We start from the raw sequence: 16,480 nt of genomic DNA, 5'->3' as shown, positions 1-16,480 counted from the left end.
GTTAAGGAAAAAGTCAGACATTAACAGCCCAAAACCTGACCCGCTTTCAACTGTCTGCTCATTTTTCTTTTATTATCTTCTCCGAAAAACTGAATATGCTTTTCTGCGAATTATCTATAGGACTGTACTGTAAAGGTACAAAACATCTAGTTTCCTCCCATGCATCCTGTATCAACATAAGTAAGCTGAATAATGATTTTACCTTGGACCAGACTGCTGGTACTTTTATTTAGTTTTTTTTTGAGCCATATGAATTAATGTGTTTGAGGCCATCACACATAATAACATGGTAATGTGTCCAAGGGATAAACAAAGAAGTGGGTCAAGTTAAGCAAGAAGAGATCACATTCTTTAAGAGAGGCTCTACTAATGGGAGAAATGTTCATTCACTGACCCGTTTGTGTCCTCATGTCCTCTTTAACTATTCATTTATTTGATCTTTTTCTTAATCTAAATTTAGATTGTGGACAAGAGGCACAAACTCAAGTCAAGACGAATGTTATTCATATCAGAGACAGCACAGGGGCTCACTGGTTAGTGATTTTGGTTCCCTGTGTTCGGGTTTCTGGTCCTTTCTGTATGGTATTTATGTGATGTCTGATGTTTTCACATTTTCTCTGAGCATTTGTTTTCACGCACGACCACAAAAAGCATTCTCGCCTATTTATGGCCCCAGAAACTTTCGCGAATGAGATTCTAAATATGAAGAGTTTCATTTCCTGGTTAAATGAACATTACACAAAAATACCCTGGGGGGGTCCCCATCCTTGGATTCTTGATTCAGATATGCAAAAAAATAACATTTAACAGGGAAAGACTGATAAAAACAAAACTCAGAAAGAGCAACAGACAGTGGCAATATAGTGGAAAATATGAGCAGCATATCAAGGAGGACGCCAAGCTGCTTCCAAACTGAACAATTATGCAAACATGACTTGAGTCACAGCACCTCCTCTACACTTTGAAGACCTGGAAAGCGAGCACAGATAATGTTTCTCTTCATGTGTGATGTGTGAAGTGGAGCTCTCCTTCACCATGTACTCTAGTGGCATCACTGCTGTGTTCATTCCTACTTAAAGCAAGACAGGGTGGCTTGGTGCCATGCTTTAATCCTATAACTCAGTTCTCCTCTTCTATACTCAGCAGGAGGACAGAATACAAAAGTCCACAAAATGTAAGCACGCAAATAAAGACGGCCAGCAGGGCCAAACCTTATTAATGCTTTGGCTAACGGCTAAAACTGCGTTTTAGTCACACGACAGGCAGAAATGTGCGTTTGCATTCTTTTTGGCAGCTTTGTAAAGCCGTGTGTATCTGTGGTCCTCTTTGATAAATCTCAATCACTGTGAAGCTGCATGCATGTGCACAAGACTGATTTCCATCCCAATCTGTAGTCACGAATGGATGTAGACAGTCCCTTAATTAATCATTTGCATACAAACATGTTGTTTGTCCCACAAGTTATTAGACTTGCCCATGAAAACAGCAGCAAAGAAGAAACACAATTTCATGGAATGTGATTTTTTAAATGATCATTGGAAAATTGGAGAAAAAGAAAGGTGGTTTTCCGGGATGATAAAAAAACATTGAACAAAAACCACCAAAGACTAAAAAAAGGGACTGAGGTTATTAACTGTGTAAGCTCAGAGCAAAGGACTCTGGCAGATGTACAAAAGAAATGGTCACAGTAGGAAGAGAGGCAAGCAAGGTCATCAGACCAGTGAATGATTAGTATGCACAGCTGCAGCTATTTACACCCCTAACAATTAGCATTAAAAATGTATTACTAATAACATTATAACCAATAAAGAAATTGGCCACTTTGTTTCTGTTTTTACTTCATTCTTTGTCTAATTCACCACGTCAGGCTTAATCTCTAAAAAGGTTTAGATGGTGTGAATCATGCATTAAATGCACACAATCTAATTACACATTCTTTCTTTATGAATGCCATTTCACGTGTGGGAAAAAGCATACGCATGGTTTTTGTGCATACTCATCATTTATTCATCCAGGCCCTTGGGCTCTGTGTCTGAGACGATAAACAGTGCACACTGGATGAACCCCCGCGAGACCCTGCGTCACTGTTATTGATATACTTTCCTCTCCTGCGAGTGTGCGAGGGTCCTCTAGTGTCCGGATGATGCAAATTTTATCACCGGGGGTGGGGGGGTGTTTGCCCTAAAAATAAGCTGCAAAGGCACCAACTGCGCACGCATCCTTCAAGTGGAATTATAATTATTAGAGTACAAACAACAAAACGTCCACGCTATCCACAGCTGCCCACGTGCATGTCCAACAGAGTATAATCCAGGCATTGGGCGACACTGAGCCTGGACATGTGCTCATGCGATAAAAGAACAAGCTTAGGCCCATGCACCTGCATGTTAAAGAGAGACAGCTGTTTTCTAGAATAAACAACGTAAGTCTTTGGAAAGCCGGCTGCGATGGTCATGAGAGAAGATGTTTGAAGTTTTTTTAATGAGTGTGGAGTTTTACGCTTAGTTTGGCCTTAAATGTTACAAAAGGCCCACTTTTTTTTTTGTTCTCTTGCATCAAATCCCTTCCTAATTGCTCGCGAGTCTCTGAATACACAAAATTCTTATTTGGCAGTTGTTATTTTCCTCAATCAGTAAAAAGGAAACGGTATCAACAAGGTTGACAGCTACAGGGAGAAGGAGTTGCAGTTAATTTCAAATCAGTTCTACTTTTCTTGTTATGGGCTTGTCTGTTATTTTAGCCTCCTTTCTCTGTTGTCCTCACTCAGCCCTCTCACTCTCCTCTTGTCTCTCCTGCTTGTCTCTAATCTTACCCAAGCTGTGCCTGGGAATTATTTGAATAATCCCCTAATTTACAGCATCTGCTGTGCTTTAATAGGGCTCTCTTTAATTAGGGTCTACTTGCAGTAGTGAGCATGGAGATTTGGGGCTAAGGTCTAGAGTGGGAGTGCAAGGGGGGTGTTGTGGGTGGAGCAGAGGCAGGAGAAATGTGGACGAAACGTGGAAAAAAATGGACAGTATTTAGTTTTGGGAAACACCTTTTTTGATACAAAAATACTAACTGGCATTTTTTACAGACTCGGGACTAATTGAAATTTTTGTCCCAGGCTAATTGTAACAAAGTGACAAAAGATTTAATTTAAAATTAGTTCTTCACTAAGTTTTCGGTCACGTGTAGACAAAGATGGGTTCATCCTTTCAGTTAGTTCCCTTGTTTATACCTGAAGGATTCATAGGTCACTAGTAAGTGGCTTAACAAAGTAACAAAACATTCTTCTGAAAGGTTTTGTTACTTTGTTACATTTGGTGCTTCTGAAAAAGCAGCCAGTGTCAAGGAACTGTTACATGAGTTGACTTGAAAAAAAAAAAGACAAGAAAGTCTGACTTCTTGGAAGCAATATTTTGCATTGTACTGTAATTCATTAATTGACTAATTTTTTTAAGGTCTTCATCTCCAGGTAATACAGTACAGTGCTGTGAGAAATTACTGTATCTTTCAATTCATTGTCACCAGACTGGCTTTAATTCCCTCAAACTTTAGCTGTCTAACTGTGAAAATGATTTTAATCATCACTTTTTCTGGTCATCATATTTTGTCATCGTTCTTGTCATGATTTATATTGTCTCATTCTCCTGAGGGATAACTCTTGTAGGACTGCTGCTCTCTCTACCTCCGACAGGGACCCCTAATAGCAGCCATCAATCTTAATATGTTTAACACTATTGATCAGCACAACAAACTGCACACAATCACACCACCGGAAAGCCAAACAAGCCTGCAACACAATCAGAGAAGACCATTATAATCTTATTAAAACTGTTGTGTAATGTGAGAGGGGCAGAGTTCACATGTTTAGCTGTTAGAAAAGCAAAGAAAAGGTTGGTAATTCCCTCTAAGAAAAATTACACTCAAAATTGAAGTGGACACAATGCTTAGTTTGTATAAATTTTAGCTAATCTCTGTGTTTTTTCAATGCCATCTGTGCACAAAGGCCTCATACCTTGGTGTTTGATTCAATTACAAGACTATGACTCATTCTCCGTCTATATGGAGCAGAGTCACACTGCGCACTGTGTTAGCGGTGTGGTCCTGGAAATGTAGTGTCAGTCTGTTGAGTGGTTTACCAACTGCTGTGTTTCAAGCTGAGATTTGAAGGGATTTAATTTTGTTTTCATTTTAGTCGTCCGCTGATATTTATTAACCATAAAAATCCGATTTGTAGGTGATATCACAAAAAAATTAAAAAGGTAAACAGGGCCTTTTTCTTCTCAAAATGGAGAGTGAAGCTGACAGAAAAAAAATAAGAGGATCGTACACATGCAAATTGCCTTATAAATCTTATTACCCATATAGTATATTAGTTGGAGTACTTGTCATATAAATGATCAATCAGTTTGGATTCTCAGCTTCACATTCATGTGAACATCTGGTACTTCTGGGCTCAGGTGGCAGGTGTTGCACCTCAGCTCATGCTTTTGCTCCTGCAGGTTCTGATGTTCATGTGTCGGCTTGAAGCATTAATGGAGGGAAATAAGTGTGTGTGTGTGTGTGTGTGTGTGTGTGTGTGTGTGTGTGTGTGTGTGTGTGTGTGTGTGTGTGTGTCAGAGGCAGATAGACAAGACCAGGTGTAGCCCTACGTATCGTAGGTGATAAGCATCACACACACCACAAACCAAAGCCTGATAGCGGGACTGGTGAGAAAGAGGTGGGGGGGCTAGTGGGGCAGGGAGCTAATAAAATATCACATCTGCATTAAAATGCCAAGTCCAGGGTCCCAGCACACGGCCTGCTTTTTCAGGGATACCTATTTAAAGGCCGTGGAAGCACGGACTCTGCACGCCGTTATAGCGGCGTACATGTACACCATCTCCATTATTTATGGGTCTCATCTCTGGTTTACTGAGTTGGGGGTGGGGTGGGCACTGCAGTCATCACTGCCGCTTCGAACAACATGTGCTTAATGATGTCACAGACTTGAGAGGACCCGAGGGGGTGGGGAGAGAGGTGCGATGAAGAGCTGGGAACGGTTAAAATGTGGAGTGGGGCAGGAGGGTGGCCGCAGGCAAATGGAAGGAAGGGCAATGACATTACAACATAGGGGTTCACCGGAGAAGCTTTTTCACGACAGCTGCTGTTTTGAACAGTACTGCAGGATATCTGCCCCTCTGCTAGCATCATTAGCGCTGTCATATCACTGAACACCCACATGTGACCACAGGTGCTTGGAAATCATGAAAATTTCTCATCTGGCTGCCTGATTTAGTTGTTGCAGTTGGAGATGCCAAAAAATAAGGCAGTTTTGGGCAGTTTTTAGTAATGGTGTTAATTATTATCTGTGGAGTATTTGTGTGAGTGTTTCACAGAGCGATAAAGAAATGGATCATTACTTGGGGCTATTAGCCAAAACTTCACCAGTAGGGTCATTTCAGTAATCACCGTTTAATCTACGTTTCTTCATTAGATAGATACAAGCTGCTCACATGACAGAGCTAAAAATCTGCTATCGAAACGTTGAAGCCATTGTACTTGGTTTTCTCATTTAGCATCATCATCATCGGCCCTCAAGTCTGATAGTCAGCAATGGTATATTTTCACTTGCTTTCATATTTCATCCTTTGTGCGTCTTTGTGGGAAAGCGGGGGTGACATTTTTTCCTTTCAAAGAGATTTTCATGTTAATTTCGGCCCGATTCCGATTTATTGTTATGCGACTTCATGGTAAATTGTGCAAAACGCAGCAGGACAGTGCCAGTCACTTTTGACAAGATCTGATTTACAGCTTAGCTCCTTGTTTCACATTTCCTCTCTGTGACCTTCCCTCATATTACTCCCTCAATCATTCTTTTGTGGTTGTCACCGAGAAACTGTCAAACATATGTTCGAGGAGTGATCTCCTCACTGTGCGCCTGTGTATGGATTTCCATTTAGTATGCACCCCAACCATTCTTTCCCCTATTGCAGTAATTAGACCTGCTCCATTTAAGCCGGCGGCGTCACGCTGGTAGTGGACAGTCTTTAATCATGTGAGAGTGTCTGTCAACACTTAGCAGAGCAGGAGATAGACAAACAATGGCAGAACAGGTCTTGTTGGAGGTGTGTGTTTGGATGAGTAAAATGAATTGTTGTTGTCTACTGCTTTTATTGTGCTTTGAGCACAAGGAGGAGGTTTGATAGGGTTGTGTGTTTGGATGTCTTCGTATGCGTTTGCTATAGCTTTGCTAAATCACGTTGAGCTGCTTCTGCAGCATACACCATAAAAGTCAACTAAAGTGCAGATTATAAATGGCTGTTTTTCTTTAGAGTTAATCAAATTCTCTGCCGCATGCATTCATTTGTGGGTGTGACCCCGCTGTGATTTTTGAAATTGTGTCTGATTTTGCGAGGGTTCAATAATAGGAGGACTGTGGGCCTCTTAGAGAGACTATGTTTTATGCATGAGGGCAAAGGGTGGGGCCCGTTAGGGGGTTGTGTCAGTGGACACACACAACAGCCAGATCAGCAGACACCCTGACTACTTGGCAGAGATGCACAAGAAAGACTTCTATAGACACTGGTCCTCCTTTGTCCTGCAGCATTCAAGTGCCTCAGTGTTCCCAGTACACACGGACAGTGCACACAGCTGTGTGCGTGCATGCCTGTATCTTAATTTGAGACTTTATTCCAGGACAGCGCTCGTCTTGCATCATATCGGTCACCTTGACCTTCTTGTTTTCCGCACATTGTTTTTCTGAAGGATTTCTAGCCATTTCACCTAAGCGTCCTTCATCAGCAGTGGCAGCACCTTCAGGGCTTTAATTCAGTGCCTTCTGCCAGTCTTTCTGCCCCAGGCTCAGTATGACAGCAGGCCAGGGCAGAACGTATTGTTGATTGCTTTTGTCTAGAAATGAAGTGCAAGCCCATAAAAGTGCTTCTATGGGGCAACTTGAAATATACAATAATAACTTCTGACAACTTTACAGTGGGTTTTCATCATTTTATAAACTGAAGTGTTCCCAAGCTTGCAGTTTACTGTGTCAGAAGGAAGAATTGAAAAAAAAGAGCTGAAATGGACCATAATGGTGATTTGGTGATAAAATACTTCCGATGCTCTCGGTGACTTTAAAGCCACGTATGCTTCAGAGTGATGTTACATTTATTAGGTAGGGCATTGTGAGGGCCGTGTGGCCCTTTGAGACTGACGAACAAACTGAATTACCCCAGTAAAAATGGACCGCTGCTTTTGTGAGGCCTTATCATTTCTTAAGAGAAATGATTTCACATGGTATCTTCAGAGAAATATGCTACAGCTTCATAAGTCATGGCTTATGAAGAGCGAACTACTGGAAGAAAAGTAGATTACCATGGTTTAATTTTCATTAGAGCGCCATGCATCTATTCCAAGATCTAAGGTCAAGTCGTGTTTGAGAATGCCACGCTTCTCATTAAGCTCTGAAATGTAATAATCACAGTGTTGCAGCCGCTGGTATAAAGTAGTGCTTCTCTAAATGAAGTATCCACTCTCTCTCTGTGCTCTCATCCTTCAGCATCAGTGGTTAAGGTTTGTTTTCTTCATTTCTATATGCTTATTTTAAACTATACATATTTCTTTTCTGGTTCTGCACAACAGGAAAACCTTTACAACATTCAAAGTGCACACAGTCCGTAGTTCAGTACAACAAAGTTAATGCTACACCAGCCCAAGAAGTCAGAGAAAGAACTACCAGACAGCAACCAAGCATAAATACGCTTATTATGTATTGCTGCCTGCAAAATAAAGGTCCTGCAAGTAATAATTTAATGCAGGCTACATGTTGGAAGGGGGGGGGTCTTATGAAATAATAAGGGGTCTGTTCCCGTTGTTATGCTAACAGTTTTCGGAGAAACCCCTCTTCCTCCAAGTTAATTATGGTTGACATTTAAATGCACTTCTGTTGAAGAAGGTGGGAGAATTGTGGAAGAAGAGGGCCTCTCTCTAATTGAGTTTGTTGCTGGCTCCACCTTCGATGCCGCCTTTGTTCTGCAGGGAGTGGATATGTGAACTGCAGCTGAATGAGGCTCTCTGTGGGGATATTGATACTAGCTTGGCTATATGGTGCTGGCCTTATCTATGTTGTCTTTATTTGCGTTAGCATCCATTTTGGAAACATATGTTTCTTACCTGCATACAAAATGTTTCATCAGCTGCATATGAAGGACAGGCACAGTGGCAGCAGAAAAATGTATCACATCCTCTCAAGCAGGTTGCATGCTCTCACAGAAATAGCTATGCTTTTACTTCTTGAATGTGTTTCATTGTGTTGTTATTTGTAGGATTGTTTTCTTTTACAAAAGCTTCCTTTTACACATTTGTAGTGATGTCAGAAACGTTCTGCTTGTCTCTGAATTGGCTTATGTGAAATAGTAAGGTTAGCAGGTAGGTTAAAGCTCTCAACAATGAAGTGCATTTAGTGAATCAGTGCCATTTTGTGCAAAAACCCAAGTATCTCTGTCAACAGTTGAAGTGTGGATTTTCCATGAAATTGTAGTACTTGCTCTTTATTTGTGAAAAAGCAACACACTAAAAATAAATATAAATACTAAAATAAATTTCCCTTGCAGAAAATGTGCCAGTTGCTCCAAGCATGTTGCAGCACTCCTTTGGTAGATATTCTGTCTCTTTATGTAGTCCAAGATTGGTTCTCTGATGTTGGGATCTGTGGGGGCCACGCCATCTGTTGCAGCGCTGCTTATTTTTTCTGTAAGCAACTGAGCTTATTGCTCTGTAGCTGTTTTGTGAAGCTATGACCTAATATTTCAACTGCTCCTCTTTCTATCTCACAGCCATGGCAGATTTCCACGTCCAACCCGAGTCGGTGCACGCTGAGGAGTCCGGCGTGGCCAGATTCCAGTGCCAGATTCACGGCCTGCCAGAGCCGGTCATCAGCTGGGAAAAAGACAGCCGTCCAGTGGACACCAGTAATGAGAGGTTAGATCAAAATACCACTTGGGCTTCTTGTTTTAAGAAACTGCAGCACTTTGGTTAAAGGTGCCAAGTCTCGTGATTTTTTTCTGTCTTTTAGGTACACTCTCCTGCCCACAGGCGTTCTCCAGATCACAGGAGTGCGTGAGGAGGACAGTGGAAGGTTCTGCTGTGTGGCTCATAACAGTGCAGGAGTGAAACACAGTGCTGAGGCACTCCTAACAGTTTCCGGTTGGTATCTATAGTTGAGCACGCATCTGAGTAAACCTCTGGTTTTTTGTTTGTGTGTTGTCATTTGAGGAAAGCCTACATGTCCTCACTGTAAATTGACTTTGGTTTAAATGAGCTTTCTTTATTCGGATCTTTAGTTTTCTGTATCACTGATCAAATACAGTCACTTAATACGCCTCTGCTTATCTGTATAGCACATTTCCTAGACTTTTCCAAACCTATTGTCCTGCTGCCAGATCTAAGAGATACAGCATATTGAGCTAATGCACTTGGAGAAATCCAATTAAAAGAAGCTATCCATCATGCTCATTCCAATCTTGAATTCTCGTCTCCCTTTTCCCTTCAGGCTCTCAGTCATCTGTTTACAAAGAACCTGTCATCGTGGTCGGTCCAGAAAACCTAACCCTCACTGTTCACCAAACGGCTATCTTGGAGTGTGTTGCCACTGGATACCCTCGGCCCATTGTGTCATGGAGCAGACTAGGTGAGAAAAAAGTCCTGATCAGATCAGACCTGGTGTTCTTGTTTGTGTGTTTGAGAGATTAGGTGGCATTTGTGTGTTCTGTCTTCCACTGTGAAGTATACAGAGCCAGACTGATATATCAGTCGATACTGGTTATTCACTGATATCGATATGGAATTCACTGGCATCAGCATTTATGGCAGCTGATAAATCGAAACTTAAAAAGTTTAACAGCATGTGCAAACAAGCTGATGCTTGCATAGTTTTTCATACTATATCAGATATTCATGTCAGATTTTTAAATCACCAAATATCGGTATCAGTATCGGTCAGTAAAATTCCTATATTGGTCATACTCTACTAGAATATATTTGTTACAGCACAGATCTATTGTGTACACATGAGGCAGTGGGATTGAAGGTTAAGTCTTAGGGCTAAACATGATGTTCGACTCTGTTGCTTCGTGTCCTCACGATGCTAAAACCTCCTTGGAAGCAGCGGAGAGCCTCTGAGTAATTGCTGCACAGACAGCTCTCTTCATGCGGATTTTTCCTTTTCTTGACTACCACTCAGATTCTGTCGTGAACAATTTTTCAATCTCCTATCTGTTTACTTTACTTCTCATTCAATCTGATTTTCTGTTCCAAATGTAAATCACAGCCCCTCCCCAGCATCTGGGTGTAATCAGATTGCCAGTATTGCCTTACACAGTGTTACCAGAATGAAATGCTAACACGATGGGATTTGTATGTATTAGATTACAGCAGGGAGGCTAGGATAAGCCGCATAATGAATCTTATAGTTTCACATCAGTCACTCCTTAATGCCAGAGTTGGTTTGCTGCTATTCATTGAACAGCGGCACCACGGCCTCCTAGCTTGTGCTCTTTTTTTTCTGACACTAAGTTAATTAGTCTCTGACAGGGAGAAAGTGATGGCAAAGCCAGAGAGAGAGAGGAATATAACAGGAAAATGCAAGAAAAGAACAAGACTGCTTCTGTTAGGACAACGTCCCAGTGCGATAATGAAAAAAATGTGGAAGAAGAAGAAGACGAACACGTGTCACACAAGTTGGAGACATTTATTAGATCTCAATGACTTGTCGTGATTAATTGCATTAATTACATGTATTGTCTTCATTAGGCATCGCCACATAATTGCACATTTACTAATTGAAGCTGCGGCATTTATCACACGAGCCGTGTGTGTGTTGGCTGGTTTGAAGATTCAAGCGAACTCAAAGGATTTTTTTCATCACTTCTGATGAATTGAATGGTGAGCTTGAGATGTGATGAGGTTTGGTCTGTGTGTTTGCTGTGATGATTTCCTTTTGCAGTTTAGGGCTGGTGATCATATCTGATTTAAAAGCAAAACCTGGTGTGCAAAATCTCTGTGTTGTTACAGGGCTTGTCCCTTTCTCCTCCTGGGTTCCTTTTCTCTCTGTCATCATGTTTGGTGTCAGTGTAGTTGTCTTTTGGTCGTTTCCTGTTGTACTCCAGTAGCTGGGTGTCTCCTGCGTCATGATCTGGGTCACTTTCTGTTTGTTGTATTCACCTGCATTTATTAATTTCATCTTGTCACCCTTTTGTAGCAATTATCTGTTTGTGCAGCCTTCTTCCTTGGCTCTATGTATGTTTTGCTTTCTGTTTTACCTGCACTTCTTTGGAGTTTTAGGTTTTGGACCTGTTGTATCACCCAGAATAAAGGCTTGCTTTGATTTCATTGTTTTACATTTCATGACACTATGTGTCATCACTACAGTTTGGCTGAAGAAACCAAAATAACAGTTGCAAGACAAAGGTGCTCATAATGCCTACACACTTGCACTAGCTACACAGTAATAACATGTTTTTGCCACATTGATAAGGCAGTGTATATAAAATTTAAAATATTAGAAGATTTCATGTACTCTTGATGAATTAAGACATTCATCAACTCGTTGTGTAGACACACTAGTGAGATATTCATGTCACATATGGCTGTAATGTAAAATACACACCATTATATAATCTAAGTATCTTTGATACAAGCACATTTGTATGTGCAGTAATGGGATATATTATCATGCACAATATACACACAAAATCATGAGTCTGGTAATCATTTTTGTCATCATATAATTTGATTAGGCCAACATATGCCACAGTGTATTGGTTTGGAGTATGCCATTATGTTTTCAAAGTACGCTTTTACAGTTTTTTAGTCTTTTTTTTTCACTTAGATAAGTGGTGATCATACTGTTATCGTCAGCAACAGTTTTACCACCACAGAGGACTCTGAGATCTGTAGTCCCATAGACCATCATCTCTCATTTGTCTTGCAACCAGCAGTATGTGATAGAAGGCTGTTCTGATGGCAGTTTCAGTATTCCACAAAACTCTTGGTCATGTGGGTCACGACAGTAAACTTAAACGTTTGTGATGGGCATTCAACATCATATATCTTAGTCCTTAAAAATGAAACTAACAATATGTTTTCACAGTCTTTTGCTAATAAAACCTTAAAAAAAGAATTTGTTGATAATCCTGATTAGCAAATTCATTTTTAGGCTTAGTGGCATTATTTTGAAATTCACTTGCTAATGTGCAAGTGAATTTCAGTCAAACTCATTATCCAAAGTAACCTTTCTGTTGAAAAGGGACTTGCTTTAAGTTTGAAGATAAGGGACGAACCCAAAAGTATTCACTGACTATTGACCACATAGTTAGCATTTCTGACTGGAGCTCCTTTGTCCGCTGTGGTACCTGTCTCCCTTCCCTCCATTCCTGGCCTTTCAGTGTATCATATCTGGAACGTACAGGCTTACAGGCTGCAGATGGAACTCACAGATGGGATTAAAATGCCCCTTTGGCCCCATAGCTAACATCATAGGCAGACTGAAGCCATTGTTGGAGTTGACACTGCAGATAAGGGAGCACAGGAAAGTGTGTGAGCTTATCATGTAATTACAGCAAAAGCAGAGAGGAGGCTGCTATGGATTGTGTAGATATAAGATTAGAAGTTACAGTTAGAATTTCTGGTCCCAGACTGGCAGCTGAAACATTTCCAGTGCCAAGAAGCAAACCAGCTTAAAAGAAAATGTACTCTGAGGATTTTTCAGACAAATTCCTGAAAAAGGTGAATGTCTCAACTGGAGCATAAAAGTTTTAATTAGCTGAACATCCATTAGGGAGAAGCAGAAAAGCAGCATTGATTTACTGTAAAGCACCCAAAAGCCAGATGATTCTCACTGGAAGCTATCACAAAGTCCCAATTAAGTTTTAAAAAATTGCAGCGTGTACATGACTCAAACACAAACTCGCTGACCTTTCTTGGTGTATGGTGTGCTGGCAGCTTTATCACATTATAGTCCTGAGGAACACACGCTGTGAGCGCTGCATCCTTGGGGGGACAGAAATAGCGCTGCTTCTGTCAGCTCGTGGCCGTAAACTTGCATGATGTTAATTAGATGTCTTGCTAGTGATTTACACCCACTCTGATCTTTACTATAGTTCAGTTGACCCCCATCTAACATAAACACCCACTGTGCCCATATACCTGGTTCTTTTTATGCTGACCTCCATAGATTCTTACTCATCCTTCTCAACTGTTTTCTTTTTCTCTCTCCCTGATTAGATGGCCGTCCCATCGGGGTGGAGGGAATCCAGGTGCTCGGCACAGGAAACCTGATGATCTCAGATGTTGGTGTGGAGCACTCCGGGGTCTACGTATGTGCCGCTAACAAACCAGGGACCCGTGTGCGCAGGACTGCTCAAGGACGTCTGGTGGTCCAAGGTGAGCTCTGGATAAAAGCAATGACATTTTCTTTTCAGTTGGGTGAAACTAAAAGCACCTGCGAAACATCCTGGGGAACGTGACGAGGTACAGCTCAGCACTATGTGGGTGGATCAGGCAACATGATTACTGTACCATGACTGAAACCTCAGTTTTGCTGCATTGATAAACAAGTGCTTTGCTCCTGTGCCACCAGCGTGTTTTATGTAGGTGGTCTTTAGTTTAAAACCCTCATTCTGATCTAGTGGTTGGTGCAGATTTTTCAGGGAGAAGGTTTTGAATGATTTTCCCCCAAAGCAAAGCAAAGCAAAGCATACCAAAACATTTCAGGCTGATTTTTATTTTGCTACCTTCCAAGCAGTAATTATCAGCTATTTCTGGTATACCAAGCATACTTTTACACCTTTTTGTGCCACCAGCAAGATACAAGACCACTAAAATGTCTCTGCTTGTTGCTCAGAGCTAGAGTCTGTATGGTAGGCATTACAAACATTTCACAAAGAGTTCCGACTCTCAGCTTTTGTAATTTCAGTAATAGTTTCAGGTTTCAAATCCTCAACACTCTGTTAGGAAGAGATAAAAAAAATAAATAACTGCAGAGGTTTATTTGAATCATCATTTCTTTAATATTGGAGAACAAAAACACAGAGCAAAATAGATTTGCAGCATCACACCGAGAAGCAGACAGTCCTGCAACATCGGCTTTTGTGGTCTCTGAAATACACTTTAGGGACCAGGCGCAGTTTTTACCAACCCTGGGAAGTTATCATGTACAGTATATTGCATTTGTGGAGGCACATGTGATTAAATCTTTTATGGCAAATAGGTTTTTTTTTTAGATAGAATGAACAAAGATTGTTTTGTATTTGGAGGCACTGAGCACAGAGATACTTGATGATTAGAGATGGGACTCTGGAGAGTCAGGGGACGTGTACCGTGAAGCAGGATTTGGGGTTTAGCGAGGTTAAGAGGCTATGTTGGAGATTACAGATCAAGTTGTATCAAAGCATAGCCTACTAACTAATCAGTTCTGTGACACCATTCCTAGAAGATCCTATAGACCATGCGTGCATATTTTCAGAGGAGCTCTAGTTTTTTTTTTTTTTAGAAACTCTTTAAACCCCTTTTCATTTTTCCTGACAAGCATCGTTAAGAGATACAGATTCACAGCCTTTCTGCTTGCTTTGCTGCAAGAAGTTTCAGAGCAATTTCATTGTCTTGTAATGTAATGGACTTGCATTTATATAGTACTTCTCTCGTCTTGCTGACCACTGAAAGCACCTTAGACTACAAAGTGCTTGTACTTGTTGGTCTAAGATGTGCAAGTCAGCCTTCACAGCCATTATAATTTGCTAGTCCTGTGAAAAGTATGTACATCAACATCAGCACTGCCCACTTTTAAAGGACATTGCAAACCTGGCTTGATTTGCCCAGTCGAGTTTGCCCTGTTTATTCGATTCAGGTTGGTGAGGTTTAGTGAAGCCACGTTATAAAAATTGTTATACTACAGTCTGAGCTACAAAAATGAGATGCACACTGTGGGCACTTCTGGGAAATTCTATAAATATAACCATCAAATTTAAATTAGAGAATGACATATGGAGATATGATTTGCAGATTTTAGATACCACACTAGAAGGATAAAAAAAAAAAACCCAGCAACACGGATTCTTTCTTCTTTGTTTGTTGGTTTTCAAAATGCCTAGAAATTGATTTATTGTGTCTTTGTTTTGGCACTGGTATCCTCAGCTCAAAAGCCGCGCCTTCATGTCTGCAGCTTTTTAAAATTCTTCCGCGGTTCTTCACAGGCTCTGCAACAAGAGACAATGCCTCTGCAGTATTGTATCTGCGAGCCTTTTCTTCACTCAAATGACATGTATAATCAGTTTTTTAATAACAGGCCATTAGCATTCAATTTTAGATTTGTTTGTTTTATAACACAGTTGTGTGAGTCTCACAGGAGATAAATATGCAGATTTTCTACAATAAATAAGAAGTAACACCATCATCTGGTGAAAGTGGTAAACCCATAGCACCTCTCTTTTTCTTCTTCTCAATATATAATACAATATACTAGATACTATAAGATACATCCAAATTCAAAATATCCTATAATAACATATCTTTGATTTGCCAGTCTTACGTGTAGGTGTTCCTGTAGTTATAGTCATTAGTTTATTTGTACTAGCTGATTACACACTACTGTATGTACAGGTTATGTGAAAACAAGACAAATCAACTCTTAATACATCCTATAAGTCTTTTTAAAGAAAATATACTTTATGTAATGTGGGGAACTTTAATATTAGACAAAAACTTAAAGGTCAATAATCTGTTGCTCTGCCACAGCATGCAGAAGAAATATAGTCCTTTGAAGTTTCATTCTCTGTGTGCTTTCTAACATTTTGATTGAAATGTTGTTGTTCTTTTCATCTATTCTCCACAGAGCTGGAGCCAGTATCATGAAGGTGTTTGATGTTAGTGTTAAGAGACAGGTGCTTTTGACCAAAAGGATATGGCAGGTGTGGGCTGCCCTGTGCATTAATTGCCACCAAGCAGGAAACATCCAGTGTCTGCCTCACTCACATATTGATCAGACGGACCATACTTTGCTCCAGCCTATAGCAGCATCGATCGCAGACAATATTTCATTTCATCTGCTTGTCAAGTCTGCGACGAGCCCCTCACCTGCTAAGGATAAAAAGATGTGGACATTCATGATGTGCCGCTGTCTGTTTTTGGTTTCTGTTATTGATTTAAGGAAACAACAAATGCCTCATTAACTACACATAAACACATGTGTTAGAACTGCTCCGTTATGATGGAATAGTGTGCTTTAATTAGTCATTCTCATTATTCTATAGATAATAAGCTACTATAAGAGGGCTTCAGTGGCTGTCACTGATTAGGAACTTCAATAAGCACAAAGCTAAGAAGACAGTCACAGTTTAAAAAAGCACTTACACAGTAAACAAGCTGGATTTATGTTGGCTCCTTTGGGGTACAAAAAGAGAGAAGAGAGAAACAAAGAATGAAAGAGTAAAACTGTAGCGGCCAAAGAAGCGAAAAACAAGCG

The 16,480-nt window shown here is 40.6% G+C and overlaps 2 protein-coding genes across 2 annotated transcripts in view; both read left to right on the top strand.

The window, feature by feature from the left end:
• Positions 1 to 16,480, top strand: part of LOC309703837 (uncharacterized protein) — a 435,129-nt gene that overhangs the window by 92,435 nt on the left and 326,214 nt on the right. The window lies entirely within an intron of this gene.
• Positions 1 to 16,480, top strand: part of igdcc3 (immunoglobulin superfamily, DCC subclass, member 3) — a 70,458-nt gene that overhangs the window by 23,019 nt on the left and 30,959 nt on the right. Inside the window, exons 3-6 of the mRNA XM_082534059.1 lie at positions 8,799 to 8,943; positions 9,038 to 9,168; positions 9,515 to 9,652; positions 13,246 to 13,404. Of these exons, the coding sequence (XP_082390185.1) occupies positions 8,799 to 8,943; positions 9,038 to 9,168; positions 9,515 to 9,652; positions 13,246 to 13,404 (573 nt within the window). The remainder of the gene's footprint in view (positions 1 to 8,798; positions 8,944 to 9,037; positions 9,169 to 9,514; positions 9,653 to 13,245; positions 13,405 to 16,480) is intronic.

This window comes from Aulonocara stuartgranti, assembly GCF_965226115.1.
Source record: "Aulonocara stuartgranti genome assembly, chromosome: 1".
In the NCBI taxonomy this organism is placed as follows: Eukaryota; Metazoa; Chordata; class Actinopteri; order Cichliformes; family Cichlidae; genus Aulonocara; species Aulonocara stuartgranti.
This window is presented reverse-complemented; position numbering and strand designations above follow the sequence as displayed.